This window comes from Loxodonta africana, chromosome 12 (genome assembly GCF_030014295.1).
Source record: "Loxodonta africana isolate mLoxAfr1 chromosome 12, mLoxAfr1.hap2, whole genome shotgun sequence".
Classification (NCBI taxonomy): domain Eukaryota; kingdom Metazoa; phylum Chordata; class Mammalia; order Proboscidea; family Elephantidae; genus Loxodonta; species Loxodonta africana.
In genome coordinates, this window is record NC_087353.1 from 42,251,649 (window position 1) to 42,276,830 (window position 25,182).

A 25,182-nucleotide genomic window follows, 5' to 3' on the forward strand; every position below is an offset into this window, starting at 1 on the left:
TCAACTCCAGACCTATGTACAGATTGCCATATTTCTGAAAGTGACTTCCATAGTCCTGAACTCTAAACAAATTCTTTTGCTTGTTTGATCAGGGACCAGAGGAAGACCGAGAGGCAGAATCTGAATTAACAGTAACACAGTTGAAGGAATTACGCAAGCAGCAACAAATCATGTTGGAGAAGGAGATGTTAGGAGAAGACTCGGATGAAGAAGAGGAAGTGGATACCACCGAAAGGAAGAGAAATACTGGTAGTCAAGATGATGAGATGGGCTGCACCTGGGGAATGGGTAAGAAATTAAAATTGCGGCCAGAGGTTAACATTTTAAATTTATTACTTGTCATACCCTTAGTGTTTTTTATTATACTTTCCAAAACTCTTTCAGACAGGGCAGGTGGTATCTTTATATAGATTTTACATGTATTTTGGAAGGTGAATATTCAGGGGATATGTAGTTGGGAAGACAGGATAAATGTTATGAAATTACTTGTGCCAAATTATAAGTGCTGCTGAAAAAAAATCAAAGCACAAGGAAATCAAGTTATGTAGGGTTTATTCAAGCAGTTATTCTGTATGCATACAGGGAGATCATTTTGCTTCTAAAAAACAAATGGGTCAATGCTAGTTACAATGAGACTTTCAAGGAAAAGAGGAGGCAACAGTAAGAATTAACCATTAGCTAGCCTCAACATGATTGATTGAAATCATGTCCCCTTTCTGAGATCAGCTGACATCAGGTGATTTCTGTGGCCTCCAGTCATTTGGAATTGCCTAAAATTAAATTCCTTGCATGAGATAATTTTTTTTTTAATTTTTGTTGTGCTTTAAGTGAAAGTTTACAAATCAAGTCAGTTTCTCATACACAAATTTATATACACTTTGCTATATTACTCCTAGTTGTTCTCCCTCTAATGAGACAGCACACTTCTTCCCCCCACCCTCATTTTCATGTCCATTCGGCCAGCATCTGACCCCCTCTGCCCTCTCATCTTCTCTCCAGACAGGAGCTACCCACATAGTTTCATGTGTCTACTTGATCCAAGTACCATTTTCTATCCCATAGTCCAGTCCAGTCCCTGTCTGAAGAGTTGGGTTTGGGAATGGCTCCTGTCTTGGGCTAACAGAAGGTCTGGGGACCATGACCTCCGGGGTCCTTCTAGTCTCAGTTAGACAATTAAGTCTGGTCTTTTTACGGGAATTTGGGGTTTGCATCCCACTGCTCTCCTGCTCCCTCAGGGATTCTCTGTTGTGTTCCCTGTCAGGGCAGTAATTGGTTGTAGCCAGAACCATCGAGTTCTTCTGGTCTCAGGCTGATGTAGTGTCTAGTTTATGTGGTCCTTTTGCCTCTTGGGCTCGTAATTACCTTGTGTCTTTGGTGCTCTTCATTCTCCTTTGGTCCAGGTGTCTTGAGACCAAGTGATGCATCTTAGATGGCTGCTTGCCAGCATTTAAGATCCCAGGCACCACTCTTCAAAGTGGAATGCAGAACGTTTTCTTAATAGATTTTATCATGCCAGTTGACTTAGATGTCCCCTGAAACCATGGTCCCCAAACCCCCGCGCCTTGCTATGCTGGCCTTTGAAGCGTTCAGTTTGTTCAGGAAACTTCTTTGCTTTTGGTTTAGTCCAGTTGTGCTGACCTTTCCTGTATTGTGTGTTGTCTTTCCCTTCACCTAAAATAGTTCTTATCTACTATCTAATTAGTGAAAACCCCTCTCCCTCCCTCCCTCCCCGCCCCCATAACCATCAAAGAATATTTTCTCTGTTTAAACTGCTTTTCCAGTTCTTATAATAGTGGTCTCATACAACATTTTTCCTTTTGCAGCTGACTAATTTCACTCAGCATAATGCTTTCCAGATTCCTCCATGTTATGAAATGTTTCACGGATTCCTCACTGTTCTTTATCGATGTGTAACATTCCATTGTGTGAATATACCATAATTTATTTATCCATTCATCCTTTGATGGGCACCTTGGTTGCTTCCATCTTTTTGCTATTGTAAACAGTGCTGCAATGAACATGGATGTGCATTTATCTGTTCTTGTAAAGGCTCTTATTTCTCTAGGACATATTCTAAGGAGTGGGATTGCTGGATCGTATGGTGGTTCTATTTCTAGTTTTTTAAGGAAGCACCACATTGATTTCCAAAGTGGTTGTACCATTTTACATTCCCACCAGCGGTGTAAAAGTGTTCCAGTCTGCCCACAACCTCTCCGACATTTATTATTTTGTGTTTTTTTGATTAATGTGGGCCTTGTTGGAGTGAGATGGAATCTTATTGTAGTTTTGATTTGTATTTGCATGAGATAAATTTTAAATGGCTTCACAGTTAGTGTAATTGTCTTATCCCAGAGAGGATTTTTGATTTTATAATTACCGGTCTCCACATTATTTCTTTTTATCTGTTCTTGGATGTATTTTATATTGGTCTGTGACCTTTATGAATGTTCCTGTACATTCAGAGGCATCCGTGAGTCCCTGTTCTTCAGTTTCTTTCTTTTAGCATTGCCAAACAAAAGCTAAAACCCTGAGTTACCTTACCCTGCTATAATAAGGGTTCAGAGAAGGGTGCAGTCACTGAAGACTTAAACCTTCTCTATCCAGTATGGTAGACACTAGCCACATATAGTTTTTGAGCACTTGAAATGTAGCTAATCCAAATTGATATGTGCTATAAAGTTTTTTTTTTTTATAAAGTTGTGTTTTTTTTTTATAGCGTGTAAGATAAACACTGAGTTTCAAAGGTCTAGTGTGAAAAAAGAATGTAAAATATCTCACTTATGATATTTTTATATTGATGTTGAAACGATGATATCACCTGTTTCTTATTTCTTTTTTAATGGCCACTAGAAAATTAAAGATTACATATATGGTTTTCGTATTTCTATTGGGCAGCACTGACTTAGATCTTTGGGAAACTGTACGTGTCTAAGCAGAAGGGTCTTAATAAGCTGGGCCTTGAAGGAAAGGAAAAGTAGCCCTTATGAAGCTGAATTTGTGAGTGAACCTTGTGAATGGTGTTCAGGGCAAGGGTTGATGATTTTAAGGAAGTAATGAGTAGACTAATTTAGTTGGCAGATATGGGAAGTATTAGGAAATTATACCGGGGACAAAGTTTTAGACCTGGGTCTGAGATGATAAGAATGCTAGGCTGAGGAGTTCAAATTTGTTTTTTTTTTTTTCCATAGAAAACGTGGTAAGCAATTTTGCTTTTAAAATATAGGGATGGAGAAAACAGAAATGAAAACAAATTTTGACTTGTCACACAATTTAGAAAACCTGAAATTATCCTAACTAGATTATGGTAGTTTGCTTGTTTGTTTTTTCCATCTGTCTCCCTTTCTTTTCATCACTGATAACTGAATCTTTATGCAGCCTGAAGGATACTAGGTGTCATTCAGATTATCTCTTTAGATCTTTTATTTCTTTTATTATTTACTTATTGTTCTTCCCCATTTCTTGCAGGAGAAGATGCAGTAGAGGATGAGGCTGAAGAGAACCCCATTGTCTTAGAGTTTCAGCAGGAAAGGGAGGCCTTTTATATAAAGGATCCAAAAAAGGCTCTTCAAGGTTTTTTTGACCGAGAAGGTATGTAAACAGGTTCTGACTCTGCCAATATCCACAGCAGTGTTATTTCCTAAGGTTTCAGATTGAGAGCTACACTTAGAATGCTATATTTTATCTGCTCGCCTTCTTTTTCAGTTTTTGCCCTTATGGTCAGTTGCTTCAGGTTTCTTTTTTTAAATAAATAAATATTTTTTAAATTTCTCATTTTTAATTTCTATTGTGGTAAGTATTGATAGATGTAACATACATAAACAAAACTCTTTGGAGTCTTCAATTTTTTTTTTCTATTTAATTTAATTTATCTTTTTTATTGTACTTTAGATGAAGGTTTACAGAGCAAATTAGTTTCTCATTAAACAATTAATACACATATTATTTTGTGAGATTGGTTGCCAACCCCTACGACATGTCAATCCTTTCCCCTTCTCTAACTTGGGTTCCCTTTACCAGCTTTCCTGTCCCTTCCTGCCTGCTTATCCATGCCCCTGAGCTGGTGTGCCCATTTAGTCTCGTTTTGTTTTACAAGAACATTTTCTTTATAAACTGTATTATGCCAGTTGAGCTAGATGTCCCACGAAACCATGGTCCCCAGCCCTCAGCCCAGTAATTCGGTCCCTCAGTGAGCTTGGATATGTCTGCGAAGCTTCCATGACTTTGTCTTAGTCAAGTTGTGCTGACATCTTCAGTATCGTGTACTGTCTTACCCTTCACCAAAGTTACCACTTATCTATTGTCTAGTTAGTATTTTTCCTTCCCGCTCTCCTCTCCCTGGTAACCATCAAAGTTGCTTCTTTCTGTGTGTAAACCTTTCCATGTCTGTTAGCTGCCTGAATGTCTTCTTTGCTGAACTGTCTGTTCATATCCTTTGCCCATTTTTTTATTGGATTATTTGTCTTTTTGTCATAGAGGTGTTGGATTTTCCTGTAGATTTTAGAGATTAGACCTTCGTCAGATTTGTTGCAGCCAAAAATTTTTTCCAGTCTGTAGGTTCTCTTTTTACTCTTTTGGTGAAGTCTTTTGATGAGCCTAAGTGTTTAATTCTTAGAAGATCCCAGTTATCTATGGTTTGTATCCTGTTAATGCCATGTATTAGGGCCTCTAGTGTTGACCCTATTTTTTCTTCTATGATCTTTATAGTTTTTGGTTTTATATTTAGGTTCTTTGATCCATTTTTAATTAGTGTTTGTATACGGTGTGAGGTGTGGGTACTGTTTCATTTTTTTTACAGATGGACATTGAGTTTTGCCAGCATCATTTGTTAAAAAGATTGTCTTTTCCCCATTTAATGGACTTTGGGCCCTTGTTGAAGGTCAGGTGACCATAGGAGGATGAATTTACATCTGGGTTCTTGATTCTATTCCATCGGTCAATGTGTCCCTCATTGTACCAGTACCGGGCTGTTTGGACTACTGTAGCTGTATAGTATGTTTTGAGGTCAGGTGGTGTGAGTCCTCCTACATTATTCTTTTTCTTCAGTAGTGCTTTACTTACCCGGGGCCTCTTTCCTTTCCATATAAAGTGAATGATCAGTTTTTCCATCTTGTTAAAGAATGCTGTTGGTATTTGGATCAGGATTGCATTGTTTTTGTAGATTGCTTTGGGTAGAATTGACATTTTCAACAATGTTGGGCCCACCTATCCATGAGCATGGTATGTTTTTCCATTTATCTAGGTCTTGTTTGGTTTCTTGTAGTAGTGTTTTGTAATTTTCTTTGTACAGGTTTTTTATGTCCCTGGCTAGATTTATTCCTAAGTATTTTATTTTTCTAGGGGCTAGTTATAAATGGTATTGCTTTCCTGATTTCCTTTTCCTAGTTCTCTTTATTGGTGTATAGGAATTCTATTGAATTTTATTTGTTTACCTTGTAACCTGGTACTCTGCTGAATCTTTCTATTCCAGTATTTTTCTTGTGGAGTCCACAAATAAGGATTGTTTTACTTCTTCCTTACCAGTTTGGATGCATTTTATTTCTTTTTTTTACTTTATTGCTCTAGCTAAGACTTCCAGCACAATGTTAAATAGCAGTGGTGATAAAGGGCATCCTTGTCTTGTTCCTTTTCTCAAGGGGAATGTTTTCAGCCTCTCTCCTTTGAGAATGATGTTGGCTGTTGATTTTGTATAGATTCCCTTTATTACGTTGAGGAATTTCCCTTCTATACCTATTTTATTGAGAGTTTTTATTAAGAATGTGTGTTAGACTTTATCAAATGCCTTTTCTGCGTCGATTGAGATGATTTTCTTTCCTTTTATTTATGTGGTGGATTGCATTGATTGATTTTTTAATGTTGAACCATCCTTGCATAACTGGCATGAATCCCACTTGGTTGTGGTATATTATTTTTTTTGATATGATGCTGAATTCTATTGGCTAGAATTTTGTTGAGAATATTTGCATCTATATTCATGAGAGATAATGGTCTGTAATTTTCTTTTTTTGTGATATCTCTGCCTGGTTTTGGTATCAGGGTTATGGTGGCTTCATAGAATTAATTCAGAAGTATCCCTTCCTTTCTTAGTTATCCAGTCCCGCTGTAACAGAAATACCACAAGTGGATGGCTTTAACAGAGTTTATTCTCTCATGGCCTAGTAGGCTAGAAGTCCAAATTCAGGGCATCAGCTCCGGGGGAAGCCTTTGTCTGTTGGCTCTGGAGGAAGGTCCTTGTCATCAATCTTCCCCCGGGCTAGGAGCTTCTCTGCACAGGAACCCCAGGCCTGAAGGACGTACTCTGCTCCCAGCACTGCCTTCTTGGTGGTATGAGGTCCCCCTGTCTCTCTGCTCACTCCTCTTTTATATTTTCAAAGAGGTCAGCTCAAAACACAATCCAATCTTATAGATTGAGTCTCCCCTCATTAACATAACTGCCGCCTATCCCACCTTGTTAACATCATAGACGTAGGATTTACAATACATAGGTAAATCATATTAAATGACAGAATGGTGGGCAGTCATAGAATACTGGGAATCATGGCCTAGCCAAATTGATACACATGTTTTTGGGGGATACAGTTCAATCTATGACACTTCCTTTTCTATATTCTGAAGTAGCTTGAGTAGTACTGGTGCAAGCTCTTCTGTGAATGTTTGGTACAATTCTCCAGTGAAGCCATCTAGGCCAGGGCTTTTTTTTATTGGAAGTTTTTAGAACTATCTTTTCAGTCTCTTCCCTTGTTATGGGTCTGTTACACATTTTTAACCTCAGTGTGTGTTAGTTAAGGTAGGTAGTGTGTTTCTAGAAATTTGTCCATTTCCTCTAGGTTTTCAAATTTGCTGGAGTAAAGTTTTTCATGGTACTGTGTTATGATCTTTTTTATTTCAGCTGGGTCTGTTGTAATGTCCCCCATTTCGTTTCTTATTTGGGTTGTTTGTATCTTCTCTTGTTTTTTATTTGTCAATTTGGCCAGTGGTGTGTCGATTTCGTGGATCCTTTCAAGGAACCAGCTTTTGGTTGTGTTGATTCTATTGTTTTTCTATTCTCTAGTTCATTTATTTCTATTCTGTTCTTTATTATTTCTTTTCATCTGGTTTCCGTGGGCTTCTTTTGCTGTTCTCTATTTGTTGGAGTTGTATAGTTAATGTTTTGTTTTTTTTCCCTTTGTAAACTAGCTTCTCATTAAACATTTAGTATACATATTGTTTTGTGATCTTGGTTACCAATCCCTCGACATGTCAGCACTCTCCCTTCTCACCTTGGGTTCCCTATTAACAGCTTTTCTGTCTCCTACCTTCTAGTACTTGCTGGACTGGTGTGCCCCTTTAGTCTTGTTTTGTTTTATGGACCTGTCTCATCTTTGGCTGAAGGGTGAACCTCAGGGGTGACTTCATTATTAAGCTAAAAGGGTATCCAGGGGACGTACTCTTGTGGTTTCTCCAGTCTCTGTCAGGCAAGTAAGTCTGGTCTTTTATTGTGAGTTAGACTTTTGTTCTACATTTTTCTCCAGCTCTCTATTATGATCCCTGTATGAGCAGTCAGTGATGGTAGCCGGGTACTATCTACTTGTGCTGGACTTAGTCTGGTGGAGGCTGTGGTAGCTGTGATCCATTAGTCCTTTGGACTAATCTTTCCCTTATGTTTTTAGTTGTTTTTTTTTTTTCATTTTCCCTACTCCTGATGGGGTGAGATCAGTGGAGTATCCTAGATGGCCACTCACAAGCTTTTAAGACCCCAGATGCTACTCACCAAAGTAGAATGTAGAACATATTCTAAGTTATGTTATGCCAGTTGAGCTAGATGTTCCCTGACACCATGGTCCCCATAGCTCTCAGCCCAGTAACTTGGTCCCTCAGGGAGTTTGGATGTGTCTGTGGAGCTCACATGACCTTGTATAAGTTGTGCTGGCTTCCCCAATATTGTGTACTGTCTTACTCTTCACCAAAGTTACCACTCGTTCTTTCTTTTTTGATATGTGTGTCTATTGCTATAAATTGACCTCTGAGCACTGCCTTTGCTATGTCCTAGAGGTTTTGGTATGATGTGTTTTGATTCTGGGAATTTTTTTATTCCATCTTTGATTTCTCCTATTACCTAATGGTTTTTAAGCAAGGTGTTATTCAGTTTCCACGTATTTGATTTTTTTTCCTTGCTCTTCCTGTTACTAATTTCTACTTTTATGGTGTTGTTATCAGAGAAGATGCTTTGTATTATCTCAGTGTTTTGGATTTTGTTGAAGGCTGCTCTGTGGCCTAAGATGTGGTCTATTCTGGAGAACTTGCCATGGGCGTTGGAAAAGAATGTGTACTTTGCTGCTGTTGGGTGGAGCATTCTGCTTGTGCCTATGAGGTCAAGTTGGTTGCTTGTGGCCTTTAGGTCTTCTGCTTCTTTATTGGGTTTCTTTCTAGATGTTCTGTCCTTTACTGAGAGTGGTGTGAAGTCTCCTACTAAGTGGAACTGTCAGTTTCTATTTTCAGAGCTGTTAGAGTTTATGTATTTTGGAGCCCTGTCATTGGGTATGTAGATATTTATTATGGTTGTGTCCTTATGGTGAATTGTCCCTTTAATCCTTATATAATGTTTTTCCTTGTTTTTTATAGTGGATTTTGTTTTAAAGTCTGTTTTATATGAGATTAATATTATTACACCTGCTCTTTTTTGGTTGCATTTTGCTTGATATATGTTTTTCCATCCTTTGATTTTTAATATATTTATGCCTTTGTTTTTGAGGTGTCTCTTGTAGACAACATTTTGATGGGTTCTGTTTTTTTATCCATTCTGTCACTTTCTGTATCTTTATGGGTGTTTCAAGCCATTTTATTCAGTGTGATTATTGATAGGTGTGAGCTTTTTGCTGTTAGTTCATAGTGCTTTTTTTTGTGGTGCTGACATTTTCTTTGTTCCTCTTACTATTCTGTGGTGAGTTCCTTTTTTTTGTGGATTTTTTTTTTTTTTCATTTCTTTCATTTTTTGTGTTTACTGAGACTATGTTTTTCTTCTTTATTTTGATGAGTAGGTTTGTTAACTTCGTGGTTACCTTGAAATGTACCATCTTTTTAAGTTTAAACCAGTCATTTATTACTTGATATTGCCTTGACTTCCTCTCCATTTTAAAGTTATGTACCTATACTGTTTATTCCCTCTTTTATTGTTCTGTTGTTGTCATTTACAGATTGACATCTCTGGTTCCCTGTTGTAAATTTTTTAGTTTTGTTTTATCCTTGAGAGTTCATTATCTAGGTTGGGATCTGGCTCATGCTGTCTTATGTCCTAGATTCAGGTTGTTGTTTGATGTTGTTGGTTCTTTAACCAGACTCCCTTTAATAATTCTTATATGTTTGGTTTGGTTTTTACACATTGCCTTTATTTCTGTTTATCTGGAAATGTCCAAATTTTGCCGTTATATTTGAGGGAGAGTTTTGCGGGATATATTATTCTTGTTTGGTAGTTTTTTTTTCTGTCAAGATTTTATATATGTCATCCCATTGCATGCTTGCCTGCATGGTTTCTGCCAGGTAGTCAGAACTTAGTCTTACTGTTTCCCCTTTTATGTGACATTCTGTTTTTCTCAATCTGCTCTCAGGGTTTTTGTCTATGGATTAGCGAGTGTGATTATGATATGTCTTGGTGATTTTCTTTTGGAATCTATCCTATATAGGGTTCATTGAGCTTCTTGGATGGTTGGCTTTTTGTCTTTCGTGATATTAGGGAAGTTTTCTGTCAGCAAATCTTCAACGATCCTCTCTGTGTTTTCTGTTTTCTTCCCCAGTTCTGGAATTCCAATCACACGCAAATTATTGCTTTAGTTTGTATCCCATATCGTTCTCAGGGTTTTTTTTTTCCAAATTTCTTCATTCTTTTCTGATTTTTCCTCAAAGTGGTATCCAAGGATTTGTCTTCAATTTTGCTGATTCTGTCTTCCGTTGTTTCAAATTTGCTCCTAAAACCTATTGCAGTGTCCATTCTGAAATCTTGTTGTTTATCTTTTGGATTTCTAATTGCTCTTTTTGTATGATTTCTAATTATTTGCTTTGACATTTTGTTCCTGTATTATTTTCCTGAAATATTCCATTGTTTTGATATTGTCTGCTGTCTCTGGGACATTCAGGAATTATTTTCCTCATTTATTGATTGTACATTTGGTTGTTTCATCCTGCTCTTTTGTTTCATTTGGTTATATCTGGGCAGGCGGGCTGGGTGTATTTTGTTGCTTGCTCGCCTGTGGGTACAATACTTCTCACCACCATGTCCAGGTGGGCAGGGCTGGTCACTTAGCTATGGTGTAGCAGGGCAGGTCCAGCGGGGATGCAGGGACAGGGATGCATAGTTTGCAGCATGAACTGGGGCCAACGGGGCGGGACCGGGGCAGTGCAGGTCCGGGTTGGAACTATGGGGACCGCATTGGTGCCACTTGGGGATGCAGTGCTCAGTGCACTGTGCAGATAGGCAGGAGGGAAAGGAGAGGATGTGATATGCAGAGCTAAGTGGGTGGGTAAAAGAAGAGAAAGAAGACCGAGAAACAAAAGCAAAAAGGAAAAAAGAAAATAATATGGCAGCACAGTGGGATTCAGCAAATGGGAGTGGGGCAGACCTGGCAAGGCCATGTGCCAGTGACTCTCTAGCCAAGCAGTGTAGCTTGGCCTATCAAGAAGGGGCATGGGCACCACACAGGGCTTGGTGTGTGGGAGAAAGGGAAGGAAAGAGAAGAAACCAACCAATAAATAAATAAATAATGATTTTAAAAAAACATAAACAACAACAAAAGATATGTATAGTAGTGGAGAAGTCAGCTGTTGGGTGTGGTGGTGAGCTGATGTTTGTCTCATCAGGTGGCACAGGACAGCCCATCGGGAAGGAGTGCAGGCAGCACAGGGCCTAGGTGGGAGGGAGAAAGGGAAAGATAAAGAAAAACAAAAGATATGGTGTTGAGGGAGCTGACCCGTGGCAATGGTGCAGACCCAGGGAAGCCATGTGCCAGGGGCTCTCCAGCTGAGTGGTGTAGTAAAACCTACCAAAAAGTGGGGCAGGCGGCACATGGGGCTAGGTGGGTGGGAGAAAGGAAAGGGAAGAAGGGAGAGAGAGAAGAAACAACAAATGAAAACAAAAACAAACAGAAAATAAATAAAGTGGCACTGAGGGAGCCAATCTGGGGATGCTGCCTGCAGTAACTTTCCAGCCAAGCAGTGCAACACAGCCCCTCTAAAAGGGGTGGGGACGGTTCACAGAGCTGGATGGCTGAGAGAAAGGAAAGGAAGCAAATGAGAGAAAGAAAAGAAACAGAAAAAAATAAAATAAACCAAAATATCACAGCCCATCAAGAAAGGGAGGGGATGGGGAGTCCTCAGTAATTTTTAAGAGTATAAAGGCATTCTGAGGCCAAAAAATTTCAGAACCTCTGATCTGCGGTATCATTTCAGGTTTTTTCTGAAAATAGTAAAAATACTAGTAGCCTTACTTCCTGACTCAGAACGCAGGAAATACCTTTTCCTTATCTCATTTCCCTCAAAAGACCCTTTACTTTTTTTGTGGGGAAATTGAGCCAGCTTCTTGTAACTTTTTGTTCCTAATTCACCTGATCTTTTGTAATTCTTAACATTGATTTTGAGTTTATATGATTTTAAAAAAGTTTCCGCAGAGGATTGTTTAAGTAGAGATACTATAAAAAAACGTATGTGTGTGGCTCTGCAGGGTGAGATATATGTATGAACTGATTGCTTTCCATGTTTAATATTTATTCTAAAAACCAGGCCCACCACCCTTCTGACGGTTGGTCATACTGTGGTGGCTTGGATATTGTTAATGATGCTAGAAGCTATACCACCCATATTATAAATACCAAAAGGGTTACCCATGGTGGACAGGTTTCAGCAGAGCATCCAGACTAAGACTAAGAAAAGAGGCCTTGTGTCCTACTTCTGAAAGTTAGCTAATGAAAATCTCGTGGATCATAACAAAATATTGTCTAGTATAGTGCTGGAAGATGAGCCCCTTAGTTGGAATGCACTCAAAATACACTGTGGTTACAATAGTGAACTCAAGAATACTAACAGTTTTGAAGATGGTGCAGGACCAGGCAACGTTTTGTTCTGTTGTACACGGTGTCACCATGAGTTGAAGCCAACTTGACAACAACTAACAACAACAAAAACCAGGCAACTGTGACAAATGAACCACTTTGACCTCTGGAGGCCAGTGTAAGAAGACCCGTTTACATTATATGTTTAATGGGATCTTTAAACAGTTAGGATCTGTCATAGGTCACTGGTTTTTCAAGTATCTACTATTTACACCTAGGACTTTGAAAATCATTAAGTGTGTTGAAAGAAAAGTTGCTTTTGGCTGTAAACATTTATAAAAAAAAAAAAAAAAACATTTATAGGTCTTATAAATGTTTTATCCCTTCTGGACCTTTGGGAAAAATCTGGAGATCAGTAACCTAAATGATAATACAAGATTCTGCAGTTATAAAAAGTTTTGAAAATAGAATGGACTTTTTTGTTTTGATCTGAGTTTTCTTTTCTCTTCCTCAAAGTCATCTTAATTTTGCTACCAGATGTTAATCTCTAAGAATGAAAAGTAAAATGCTTTGAAATGCAGTATTCAGTGTGGTATGGGAACAGCTGTTCTTATTTAACCTTTGCTCTCTTCCCTTTGTACCAACTAGTAATTTTCAGATCCTATTAAAATTGTTGTCTTTCTTCCATAGGAGAAGAATTAGAGTATGAATTTGATGAACAAGGGCACAGTACTTGGCTCTGCAGGGTGAGGTATGTTCTTTTCCCATTAGTGTTCATTTCTGAAAAAGACCAATTTGGGGCTTAATTTATGGTTATAGACAACAGCTGGAGGGGTAACTTCAGTCTTAATTTTAGGCTGTTCTTGATTTTGGGCCTTGATGTTTGAGCAACACTTATATTATTTCAGGAGAGGAAGGTAAAGAGGTGGGAGGAAAAGATTTGAAGTCCAGCCTTGGCAGAATAGAACAAAATGAATTGAGAGATTGAAAAGCCGGTTCAAAAAACATGATTATCAAAACATATTAGTTTTTTTCATGAGAATTTCATTAGAGTACAGCTGTACTGTAATTCTCTCCAAACCAATATAGGTTACCTGTGGATGATTCAACTGGAAAACAACTGGTGGCTGAGGCCATTCACTCAGGAAAGAAAAAGGAAGCAATGATGCAGTGCTCCCTGGAAGCATGTCGGATCCTTGATACTTTGGGATTGTTGCGTCAGGAGGCAGGTCAGTATATGGGAATACTTTTGTCCTTAAAAGAAAAAAAGCAAAATTTAACATAAAATGTAATAAAACCTCTTTATAAGAGGAAAGTATAAATTGTACAGTATCCTATAAAGTAAAAAGAAAAAACTTTCGATCTCAATACCTTGAGGTGCCGTTGTTATATTCTCCCACACATTTTCTTTGCATATATAAACATATACATTAGAACTAAATCCTTTAACAAGAACCAAAAAAAAAATATATATATATATATATATATATATATGCAGTCATGTTACTTTCTCTCTTCTCTGACTAACTTTTCTACATAAGTATGTATCATGGATATTGTCCTTATCAATACATTAGATTTACATCATTAAAAAAGAACTGGCTATACAATAATTTGTTAATTAGTCTTAAAGTGAGAGAACACAGCTGCAAACATTAATTAATAATCAGAATGTGGAATGTACAAAATGTGAATCTAGGAAAATTAGAAGTCATTGAAAATGAGATGGAATGCATAAAGATTGATATCCTAGACATTAGTGAGCTGAAATGGACTGATATCGGCCACTTTGAATCAAACAATCATATGTTCTACTATGCCTGGAATGACAAATTGAAGAGGAATGGTGTTGCATTCATTGTCAAAAAGAATATTTCAAGATCTATCCTGAGGTTCAGTGCTGTCAATGATAGGATAATATCCATATGTCTACAAGAAAGACCAGTTAATATGACTATTTTTCAGATTTATACACCAACCACTAATGCCAAAATGAGGAAATTGAAGATTTTTACCAACTTTTTTAGTCTGAAATTGACCAGACATGTAATTAAGATCCATTTATAGTTACTAGTGATTGGAATGTAAAAGTTGGGAGCAAAGATGGATCTGTAGTTGGAAAATATGGCCTTGGTGATAGGAACAACGCCAGAGATCACGTCATAGAATTTTGTAAGACCAACGACTTATTCATTACAAATACCTTTTTGAACAACAAATGGCAGCTATACACATGGACCTCACTGGATGGAAATCACAGGAATCAAATTGACTATATCTTTGGAAAGAAACAATGGAGAAGCTCAATATCATCAGCTAGAACAAGGCTGACTGTGGAACAGACCATCAATAGCTCATGTACAGATTTAAGGTGAAGCTGAAGAAAATTAAAACAAGTCCACTAGAACCAAAATATGGCCTTGAATATATCCCACTTGAATTTGGAGACCATTTCAAGGATAGATTTGATGCATTAAACACAGATGACCGAAGACTGGACTAGTTGTGGGATGACATCAAGGACATCATATATGAAGAAAGCAAGAGGTCATTAAAAAGACAGGAAAGAAAGAAAAGACCAAAATGAATGTCAGAAGAGCCTCTGAAACTTGCTCTTGAATGTAGAGTAAAAAACACCCGTTGCTGCTGAGTGGATTCCGACTTATAGTAACCCTATAGGACAGAGTAGAACTGCCCCATAGGGTTTCTAAGGAGCGCCTGGTGGATTCCAACTGCCAGCCTTTTGGTTAGTAGCTGTCTTAGTCATCTAGTGCTGCCATAACAGAAATACCACAAGTGGATGGGTTTAACAAAGAGAAATTAATTTTCTCACAGTTTAGTAGGATGCAAGTCCAAATTCAGGGTGTCACCTCCAGTGGAAGGCTTTCTCTCTCTGTCAGCTCCGGAGCACGGTCCTTGTCCTCAATCTAATGTGGCTGAGGAGCTTCTCAGGCTCAGGGACCCTGGGCCCAAAGGACGCACTCTGCTCCTAGTGCTGCTTTCATGGTGGTATGAGGTCTCCAACTCTCTGCTTGCTTCCCTCTCCTTTTATCTCTTGAGAGATGAAATTATGGTGCAGGCCACACCCCAGGGAAACTCCCCTTACCTTGGATCAGGGAGGTGACCTGACTGAGGGTTGTGTTATAATCTCACCCTAATCCTCTCAACATAAAATTACAATCAGAAAATGGAGGACAACCATAAAATACTAGGAATCATGGCCTAACCAAGTTGATGTGCACATTTTTGGGGGGACATAATTCAATCCATGACAGTAGCCATAGCTCTTAACCACTACACCACCAGGGTTTCCGAATGTAGAGTAACTCAAGCAAATGAAAGAACTGAAATGAAAGTAAAAGAGCTGAACAGGCAATTTCAAAGGGCGGCTGAAGAAGACAAAGTATTTAAATGAAATGTGCAAAGACCTAGAGATAGAAAACCAAAAGGGAAGAACACGCTCAGCATTTCTTAAGCTGAAGGAGCTGAAGAAAAAAGTCAAGCCTCAAGTTGAATTTTGAAGGATTCTATGGGTAAAATGTTGAACGATGCAGGAAGCATCAAAAGAAGATGGGAAGAGTACAGAGTCACTGTACCAAAAAGAATTGGTTGATGTTCAGCCATTTCAGGAGGTAGCATATGATCAAGAACAGATGGTAATGAAGGAAGAAGTCCAGGCTGCACTGAAGGCATTGGTGAAAAACAACGCTTCAGAAATTGACGGAACACCAATTGAGATGTTTCAACAAATGCAGCGCTGGAGTTGCTCACTCATCCATGCCAAGAAATTTGGAAGACAGCTACCTGGCCAACCAACTGGAAGAAATCCATGCTTGTGCTCATTCCAAAGAAAGGTGATCCAACAGAATGCAGAAATTATCAAACAATATTATTAATATCACTCACAAGTAAAATTTTCCTGAAGATAATTAAACAATGACTGCAACAGTACATCAACAGGGAACTGCTAGAAATTCATGCTGGATTCAGAAGAGGACTGGGACGGGATATCATCGCTGATGTCAGATGGATCTTAGCAGAAAGATGCTTACCTGTGTTTTATTGAGTATGCAAAGGCATTTGACTGTGTGGATCATAACAAATTATGGATAACATTGCAAAGAGTGGGAATCCAGGACACTTAATTGTGCTCATGAGGAACCTGTACATAGACCAAGAGGCAGTCATTCAAACAGAACAAAGGGATACTGCATGGTTTAAAATCAAGAAAGGTGTGCATCAGGGTTGTGTTCTTTCACCATACTTATTCAGTCTGTATGCTGAGCAAATATAATCTAAGAAGCTGGACTATATGAAGAAGAACCTGGCATCAGGATTGGTAGAAGACTCATTAACAAGCTGCGTTATACAGATGACACAACTTTGTTTGCTGAAAGTGAAGAGGACTTGAAGCACTGATTAAGATTAAAGATGACAACCTTCACTATTGATTTCATTTCAACATAAAGAAAACAAAAATTCTCACAACTGGATCAATAAGCAACCTCATTATGATAAATGGAGAAATGATTGAAGTTGTCAGGGATTTCATTTTACTTGGATCCATAATCAACGCTCATGGACGCAGGAGTCAAGAAATCAAAGGATGTATTGCATTGGGCAAATCTGCTGCAAAAGACCTTCATAAAGTATTGAAAAGCAAAGACGTCACCTTGAAGACTAAGGTACGCCTGACCTAAGCTGTGATATTTTCAGCTGCCCCATAGGCATACGAAAACTGGACTATGAATAAGGAAGATGGGAGAAGAACTGATGCCTTTCAGTTATGTGTTGGCCAAGAATATTGAATATACTGTGGACTGCCAGAGGAATGAGTAAGCTTGTCTTGGAAGAAGTACAGCCAGAGTGCTTCTTGTAAGCGAGTGTGGCAAGACTTTGTCTCATGTACTTTGGTCATGTTATCAGGAGGGACTAGTCCCTGGAGAAGGACATCAAGCCTGGAAAAGTAGAGGGTCAGCGAAAAAGAGGAAGACCCTCAACGAGATGCATTGACACAATGGTTGCAACAGTGGGCTCAAACATAGCAATGATTGTGAGGATGTTGCAGGACTGGACAGTGTTTAGTTCTGTTGTACATAGAGTTGGTATGAGTCGGAACTGACTCGATGGCACTTAACTACAGCAAGAACATGTTATATTATATCTTTATTCTAAAATTAATTTTTATTTTTGCAAAGTAACTTATGTATAGTTTAAAATGACTAAAAACAAAAATCAGCTCTTTCAGTTATATCTTCAGGCATTTCCAAATACTCATTTCTAAAACATATATTCTTATATTTCAAGTCATTAACTTTAGATATTATCTATTGACTCATTAAATTGATATTTAGTATTTTCTTTATTATGTCTTATAAATATTAGTCACAGCTGAGCAGTTTTATTTCTTTTTGTTTCCTTTAAAGTTAATGATTGTGTTATTTTTTGTGTATGTTTGGTTTTCTTTGTACCTCTTGCTTATTCTTCCCCACCTTTCAAAAGCCTGTATGTGTCTCTGCCTGGTCAATCACATCAAATAATTTATCAGGTCCAATTTTTTTTGTAGACATTTCCGCTGGAAAACACTATTCTTTTAGAGCCTGTTGCTCTCTAGACCTGCTGCAGAACTGTCATCCCAGGACTTGACTTTGTCATTCTTGATATTTCCTTTGCTTTTTTCCTATGTTGGATTTTCTGTGTCTTGATCGTTATATTCTCATATTTCTTACCTTTTTCTATTGTTTTGCTGGAGTACATCCTTTTTTAGTTTTTTCTTTTTTTTATTTATTGTGCTTTAATGAAAGTTTACAAATCAAGTCAGCCTCTCACACAAAACTTATATACACCTTGCTACATACTCCCAGTTGCTCTCTCCCTAATGAAACAGCCCGCTCCCTCCCTCGCTCCACTCTTTCCATTTCACCGGCTTCTAACCCCCTCTAACCTCTCATCTCCCTTCCAGCCAGGAGATGCCAACATAGTCTCAAGTGTCCACCTGATCCAAGAAGCTCACTCCTCACCAGCATGCCTCTCCATCCCATTGTCCAGTCTAATCCCTGTCTAAAGAGTTGGCTTTGGGAATGGTTCCTATCCTGGGCCAGCAGAAGGTCTGGGGGCAATGACTACCAGGGTCCTTCTAGTCTCAGTCAGAGTCTGGTCTTTTTATGAGGATTTGGGGTCTGCTATCCTGCTCCCTCAGGGGTTCTCTGTTGTGTTCCCTGTCAGGGCAGTCATCAGTTGTAGCCGGGCACCATCCAGTTCTTCTGGTCCCAGGTCGATGTTTTATGTGGCCCTTTCTGTCTCTTGGGCTCGTAATTACCTTGTGTCCTTGGTGTTCTTCATTTTCCTTTGGTCCAGGTGGGTTCAGACCAAAAGATGCATCTTAGATGAGGATGCCGAATGTTTTCTTAATAGATTTTAGTGTGCCAATTGACTTAGATATCCCCTGAAACCATGGTCCCCAAACCCCCACCCTTCTACGCTGGCCTTCGAAGCATTCAGTTTATTCAGGAAACTTCTTGCTTTTGGTTTAGCCCAGTTGTGCTGACCTCGCCTGTATTGTGTGTTGTCTTGCCCATTACCTAAAGAAGTTCTCTACTATTTAATTAGTGAATACTCCTCTCCCACCCTCCCTCCCTTCTCGCCGGCATAACCATCAAAGAACATTTTCTTCTCTGTTTAAACTGTTTCTCAAGTTCTTATAATAATGGTTTTACACAATATTTGTCCTTTTGCAACTGACTAATTTCACTCAGCATAATGCCTTCCAGATTCCTCCATGTTATGAAATGTTTTGCAGATTCCTCACTGTTCTTTATCGATGCATAGTATTCCGTTGTGTGAATATACCATAATTTATTTATCCATTCATCCGTCGATGGGCACCTTGGTTGCTTCCATCTTTTTGCTATTGTAAACAGTGCTGCAATGAACGTGGGTGTACATGTATATGTTTCTGTAAAGGCTCTTATTTCTCAAGGATATATATATTCCAAGGAGTGGGATTGCTGGATCGTATGGTAGTTCTATTTCTAGCTTTTTAAGGAAGCGCCAAATCGATTTCCAAAGTGGTTGTACCGTTTTACATTCCCACTAGCAGTGTATAAGTGTTCCAATCTCTCCACAGCCTCTCCGACATTTATTATTTTGTGTTTTTTGGATTAATGCCAGCTTTGTTGGGGTGAGATGGAATCTCATTGTAGTTTTGATTTGCATTTGCCTAATGGCTAATTTTTTTTTTTTAATGTTTAATGATCGTGAGCATTTCCTCATGTATCTGTTAGCTACCTGAATGTCTTCTTTAGTGAAGTGTCTTTATATTTTTTGCCAATTTTTTAAACGGGTTATTTGTCTTTTTGTGGTTGAGTTTTTGCAGTATCATGTAGATTTTAGAGATCAGGCGCTGATCCGAAATGTCATAGCTAAATACTTTTTCCCAATCTGTAGGTAATCTTTTTACTCTTTTGGTGAAGTCTTTGGATGAGCATAAACCAAAAACTAAAGCCAAACCCACTGCCATTGAGTGGATTCTGACTCACAGCGACCCTATAGAACAGAGTAGAACTGCGCATAGAGTTTCCAAGGAGTGCCTGGTGGATTTGAACTGCCGACGTTTCGGTTAGCAGCCATAGCACTTAACCACTACACCACCAGGCTTTCCTGGATGACCATAGGTGTTTCATTTTTAGGAGCTCCCAGTTGTCTAGTTTTTCTTCTGCATCGTTAGTAATGTTGTGTATACTGTTTATGGCATGTATTAGGGCTCCTAATGTTGTCTCTGTTTTTTCTTCCGTGATCTTTATCGTTTTAGATTTTATATTTAGGTCTTTTATCCATTTTGAGCTCATTTTTGTGGGTGGTGTAAGGTATGGGTCTTGCTGCATTTTTTTGCAGTTGAATATCCAGTTATGCCAGCAGCATTTGTTAAGAAGACTGTCTTTTCCCCATTTAAGTGCTTTGTGGCCTTTGTCAAATATCAGCTGCTCATATGTGGATAGATGTATGTCTGGATTCCCAATTCTGTTCCATTGGTCTATGGATCTGTTGTTGTACCACTACCAGGCTGTTGTGACTACGTGGCAGTATAATAGGTTGTAAAATCAGGTGGAGTAAGGCCTCCCACTTTATTCTTCTTTTTCAGCAATACTTTACTGATCCGGGGCCTCTTTCCCTTCCATATGAAGTTGGTGATTTGTTTCTCCATCTGATTAAAAAATGTCATTGGAATTTCAATCGGAATTGCATTTAATCTATAGATCGCTTTTGGTAGAATAGACAGTTTTATACTGTTGAGTCTTCCTATTCATGAGCAAGTTACGTTTTTCCACTTATGTAGGTCTCTTTTGGTTTCTTGCAGAAGTGTTTTGTAGTTTTCTTTGTGTGGGTCTTTTACATCTCTGACAAGATTTATTCCTAAGTATTTGTCTTCTTGGGGGCTACTGTAAATTGTACTGATTTGGTGGTTTCCTCTTCGATGTTCTTTCTGTTGGTGTAGAGGAATCCATCTGATTTTTGTATGTTTACCGTGTATCCTGATATTCTGCTGAACTCTTCTATTAGTTTTAGTAGTTTTCTTGAGGATTCCTTAGGGTTTTCTGTGTATAAGATCATGTCATCGGCCAATAGCGATACTTTTACTTCTTCCTTGGCAATCTGGATGCCCTTTGTTTTTTTATCTAGCCTAATTGCTCTGGCTAGGACCTCCAGCAGGATGTTGAATAAGAGTGGTGATAAAGGGCATCCTTCTCTGGTTCCCGATCTCAAGAGGAATGTTTTCAGGCTCTCTCCATTTAGGTTGATGTTGACTATTGGCTTTGTATAAATGCCCTTTATTATGTTGAGGAATTTTCCTTCTATTCCTATTTTGCTGAGAGTTTTTATCATGAATGAGTGTTGAACTTTGTCAAATGCCTTGTCTGCATCGATTGATAATATCATGTGATTCTTGTCTTTTGTTTCATTTATGTGGTGGATTACATTAATTGTTTTTCTAATGTTGAACCATCCCTGCATACCTGGTATGAATCCCACTTGATCATGCTGAATTACTTTTTTTTTTGATATGTTGTTGAATTCCATTGGCTAGAATTTTGTTGAGGATTTTTGTATCTAAGTTCATTTGGGATATAGGTCTGTAATTTTCTTTTTTTGTGGTGTCTTTACCTGGTTTTGGTATCAGTGATATGCTGGCTTCATAAAATGATTTGGGGAGTATTCCATCCTTTTCTATGCTCCAAAATACCTTTCGTAGTAGTGGTGCTAATTCTTCTCTGAAAGTTTCGTAGAACTCTGCAGTGAAGCTGTCCGGGCCAGGGCTTTTTTTTTGTTGGGAGCTTTTTGATTACCTTTTCAACCTCTTCTTTTGTTATGGGTCTATTTACTTGTTCTACCTCTGTGTTAATTTAGGTACGTAGTGTGTTTCTAGGAATTCATGCATTTCTTCTAGGTTTTCAAATTTGTTAGAGTACAGTTTTTCATAGTAATCTGATATGATTCTTTTAGTTTCAGTTGGGTCTATTGTAATGTCACCCATCTCATTTCTTATTTGGGTTGTTTGCTTCCTCTCCTGTTTTTCTTTTGTCAGCTTGGCCAATGGTTTGTCAATTTTGTTAATTTTTTCAAAAAACCAGCTTTGGTCTTGTTAGCTCTTTCAGTTGTTTTTCTATTTCATTTAGTACTGCTTTAATTTTTATTATTTCCTGTCTTCCAGTGCCTGAAGGTTCCTTTTGTTGCTCTCTATTTGTTTAAGTTGTAGGGATAATTGTTTGATTATCCCTTTCTTCTTTTTGTATGTGTGCATCTATTGATATAAATTGACCTCTGAGCACTGCATTTGCTGTATCCCAACGGTTTGCTAGAAAGTGTTTTCACTCTCATTGGATTCTATGAATTTCCTTATTCCATTCTTAATGTCTTCTATGGAAACCCTGGTGGCGTAGTGGTTAAGTGCTATGGCTGCAAACCAAAGCGTCGGCAGTTCGGAACCGCCAGGCACTCCTTGGAAACTCTATGGGGCAGTTCTACTCTGTCCTATAGGGTCGTCGCTACGAGTCACAATCGACTGGATGGCACTTGGTTTGGTTTTTAATGTCTTCTATAACCCAGTCTTTTTTGAGCAGGGTATTGTTCAGTTTCCAAGTGTTTGATTTCTTTTCCCTGCTTTTTCTGTTATCGATTTCTACTTTTATGGTCTTAGGGTCAGAGAAGATGCTTTGTAATATTTCAGTGTTTTGGATTCTGCTAAGGCTTGCTTTATGACCTAATACGTGGTCTATTCTAGACAATGGTCCCTATGCGCTAGGAAAGAAAGTATACTTGGCTGTTGTTGGGTGGAGTGTTCTGTATACATCTATGAGGTCAAGTTGTTTTATTGTGGTGTTTAGATCTTCCGTGTCTTTATTGAGCTTCTTTCTGGATGTCCTGTCCTTCAACGAAAGTGGTATGTTGAAGTCTCCTAGTATTATCATGGAGCTGTCTATCTTAATTTTTGATGCTGATAGAGTTTGTTTTATGTATCTTGTAGCCCTGTAATTGGGTGCATAAGTATTTAATATGGTTATATTTTCTTGGTATGTTGTCCCTTTAATTGTTATATAGTGTCCTTCCTTATCCTTTATGATGGATTTAACTTTAAAGTCTGTTTTGTCAGAAATTAATATTGCCACTCCTGCTCTTTTTGATTGTTGTTTGCTTGATATATTTTTTTCCATCCTTTGAGTTTCAGTTTGTGTCTCTAAATCTAAGGTGTGTTTCTTGTAGGCAGCATATAGACGGATCATGTTTTTTAATCCATTCTTCCACTCTCTGTCTCTTTATTGGTGGATTTAGTCCATTTATGTTCAGCATAATTACGGATAAGTATGAATTTAGTGCTGTCATTTTGATGTCTTTTTTTGTATGTTGTTGACAGTTTCTTTTCCCCACTTAATTTTATGTGCTGAGTAGATTGTCTTTATCTATTGTCCTTTCCTCGTATTCATTGTTGTTGATTTTGTTTCTGCTGAGTCTGTATTTTTTTCTTGTAGTTTATTTTGATGTGTAGGATAGTTTGTCTCCTTTGTGGTTACCTTATTATTTACCCCTATTTTTCTAAATTTAAACCTAACTTTTATTTCTTTGTATCGCCTTGTCTTCCTCTCCATGTGAAGATCCGTAACTACATTTTTTAGTCCCTCTTTATTGTTTTAATGTTGTCTCCTTTTATATAATAACATTGCTGTCGCCCTGTTTTGAGTGTTTTTTTAATCTTGATTTATTTTTGTGATTTCCCTTTCTGGGTTGACTTCTGATTACTGTGCCCAGTGTTCTAGTCTTGGGTTGACACCTAATATTATTGATTTTCTAACCAAAGAACTCCTTTTAGTATTTCTTGTAGTTTTGGTTTGGTTTTTACAAATTCCCTAAACTTCTGTGTATATGGAAATGTCCTAATTTCACCTTCATGTTTGAGAGACAGTTTTCCTGGAAATAAGAATCTTGGCTGGCAATGTTTTTCCTTCAGTTTGTTATATAAGTTACCCCATTACCTTCTTGCCGGCATGGTTTCTGCTGAGTAGTCCGAGCTTATTCTTATTGACTCTCCTTTGTAGGTGACTTTTCGTTTATCCCTAGCTGCTCTTAAAATTCTCTTTTTATCTTTGGTTTTGGCAAGTTTGATTATATTGTGTCTTGGTGTCTATCTTTTGACGTCTACCTCATGTGGAGTTCGATGAGCATCTTGGATAGATATCTGCTCATCTTTCGCTTTATCAGGGAAGTTTTCTGCCAACAAATCTTTAACTATTCTCTGTGTATTTTCTGTTATCCTTCCCTGTTCTGGTAATCCAATCACTCGTAGGTTAATTCTCTTGATAGAGTCCCACATGATTCTTAAGGTTTCTTCATTTTTTTTAATTCTTTTATCTGATTTTTTTTTTTCTTCAAATGTATTGGTGCCAAGTGCTTTATCTTCAAGTTCAGAAATTCTGTCTTCCACTTGCTCAATTCTGCTCCTCTGACTTTCTGTCGAGTTGTCTACTTCTGCAATTTTATTGTTAATCTTCTGAATTTCTGATTACTAAAATTTTATCTGTGTATGGATTTTTCCAGCTTATTAAATTTTTCATTATGTTCCTGAATAATCTTTCTAATTTCTTCAGTTGCTTTATCTGTGTGTTCCTTGGCTTGTTCTGCGTATTGCCTGATTTCCTTCCTGATGTCTTGAAGGGTTCTGTATATTAATATTTTGTATTCTGCCTCTGGTAATTCCAGGAATGCATTTTCATCTGGAAAATTCCTTGATTCTTTGTTTTGAGAGCTTGTTGAGGCGATCATGGTCTATTTCTTTATGTGACTTGATATCGACTGTTGTCTCCGAGCCATCTATAAGTTATTGTATTAGTTTATTTTATGTTTGTTTACTGTGTCTTAGCTTCTAGCTTAGTTTTGTTTTGATATGTCCAAATGGGTTGCTTAAGTGAGCTATCTTGATTATATTTGCCTTTGGAGCTCTGATGTCCCATCCTCAGATGGCTAGAGCTGTTATCAGGTATATCAGTCTAGGAGTCCATTCACTTTTCTTGCATGAATTCAGCTCAGGTGTCCAGCTAGGTGATCATCAAGTGTGTGGTACAGGCTCTATCCTACAGTCTTAGAGGGGCAGGGGTGATTGGTGTAGGTACCAGTATCTGGTTGCAGCAGGGGTCACACTCTGAACAAGGCAGGGGGCTGAGAATTGTCCCCCACGTGTCTCTGAGGAAAGCGTGTCCGTGTTCCCTAGAGCGTAGAGGTGGGTAAGTTCTGCAGATGGACTGTGGGCACCCAGTGTTTTTAGTCGTAAGGACCGGGAGGTACCAGTTATCCTTGAACCCCTGTCGTCAGTGGCTGGGTGACCTGAGTGGAGCCACCAGTCCTTAGGCCCCTGATGTGGGTAGGTGAGGACCCTGTTTAATAGGCAAAGCAATGTCAAGCATCAAACACCCACCTCTCCACCGCACAGCAGAAACGGTTGTAGTCTGCAAACAAGGGCCTATTCTTTTGAAATAGGCCCACACAGATCCATGCAGAGGGGAAAGGTATTCAAAGCGTATGGACAGTTTATACGTGCACAGGAGCTGCTTCTGTCCTGAGCTCTCCCGGTTAGTGGAGCTGGCAAATTATTTTTTCCCCCAGTTGCATATTTATTCCTTCT

At 38.4% G+C, this 25,182-nt stretch overlaps 1 protein-coding gene and 1 long non-coding RNA gene across 3 annotated transcripts in view; one reads left to right on the plus strand and one right to left on the minus strand.

Moving 5' to 3' along the window:
- The window catches only part of SLC4A1AP (solute carrier family 4 member 1 adaptor protein), a 65,489-nt gene that overhangs the window by 12,686 nt on the left and 27,621 nt on the right, over positions 1–25,182 (plus strand). For both annotated transcript variants that reach the window (XM_010592008.3, XM_023550549.2), the window contains exons 2-5: positions 93–288; positions 3,466–3,588; positions 12,705–12,765; positions 13,104–13,243. In XM_010592008.3, coding sequence (XP_010590310.2) covers positions 93–288; positions 3,466–3,588; positions 12,705–12,765; positions 13,104–13,243 — 520 coding nt within the window. The remainder of the gene's footprint in view (positions 1–92; positions 289–3,465; positions 3,589–12,704; positions 12,766–13,103; positions 13,244–25,182) is intronic.
- The window catches only part of LOC135232941 (uncharacterized), a 58,344-nt gene continuing 46,361 nt past the window's right edge, over positions 13,200–25,182 (minus strand). Inside the window, exon 3 of the long non-coding RNA XR_010323567.1 lies at positions 13,200–13,268. This is a non-coding gene — a long non-coding RNA (uncharacterized LOC135232941). The remainder of the gene's footprint in view (positions 13,269–25,182) is intronic.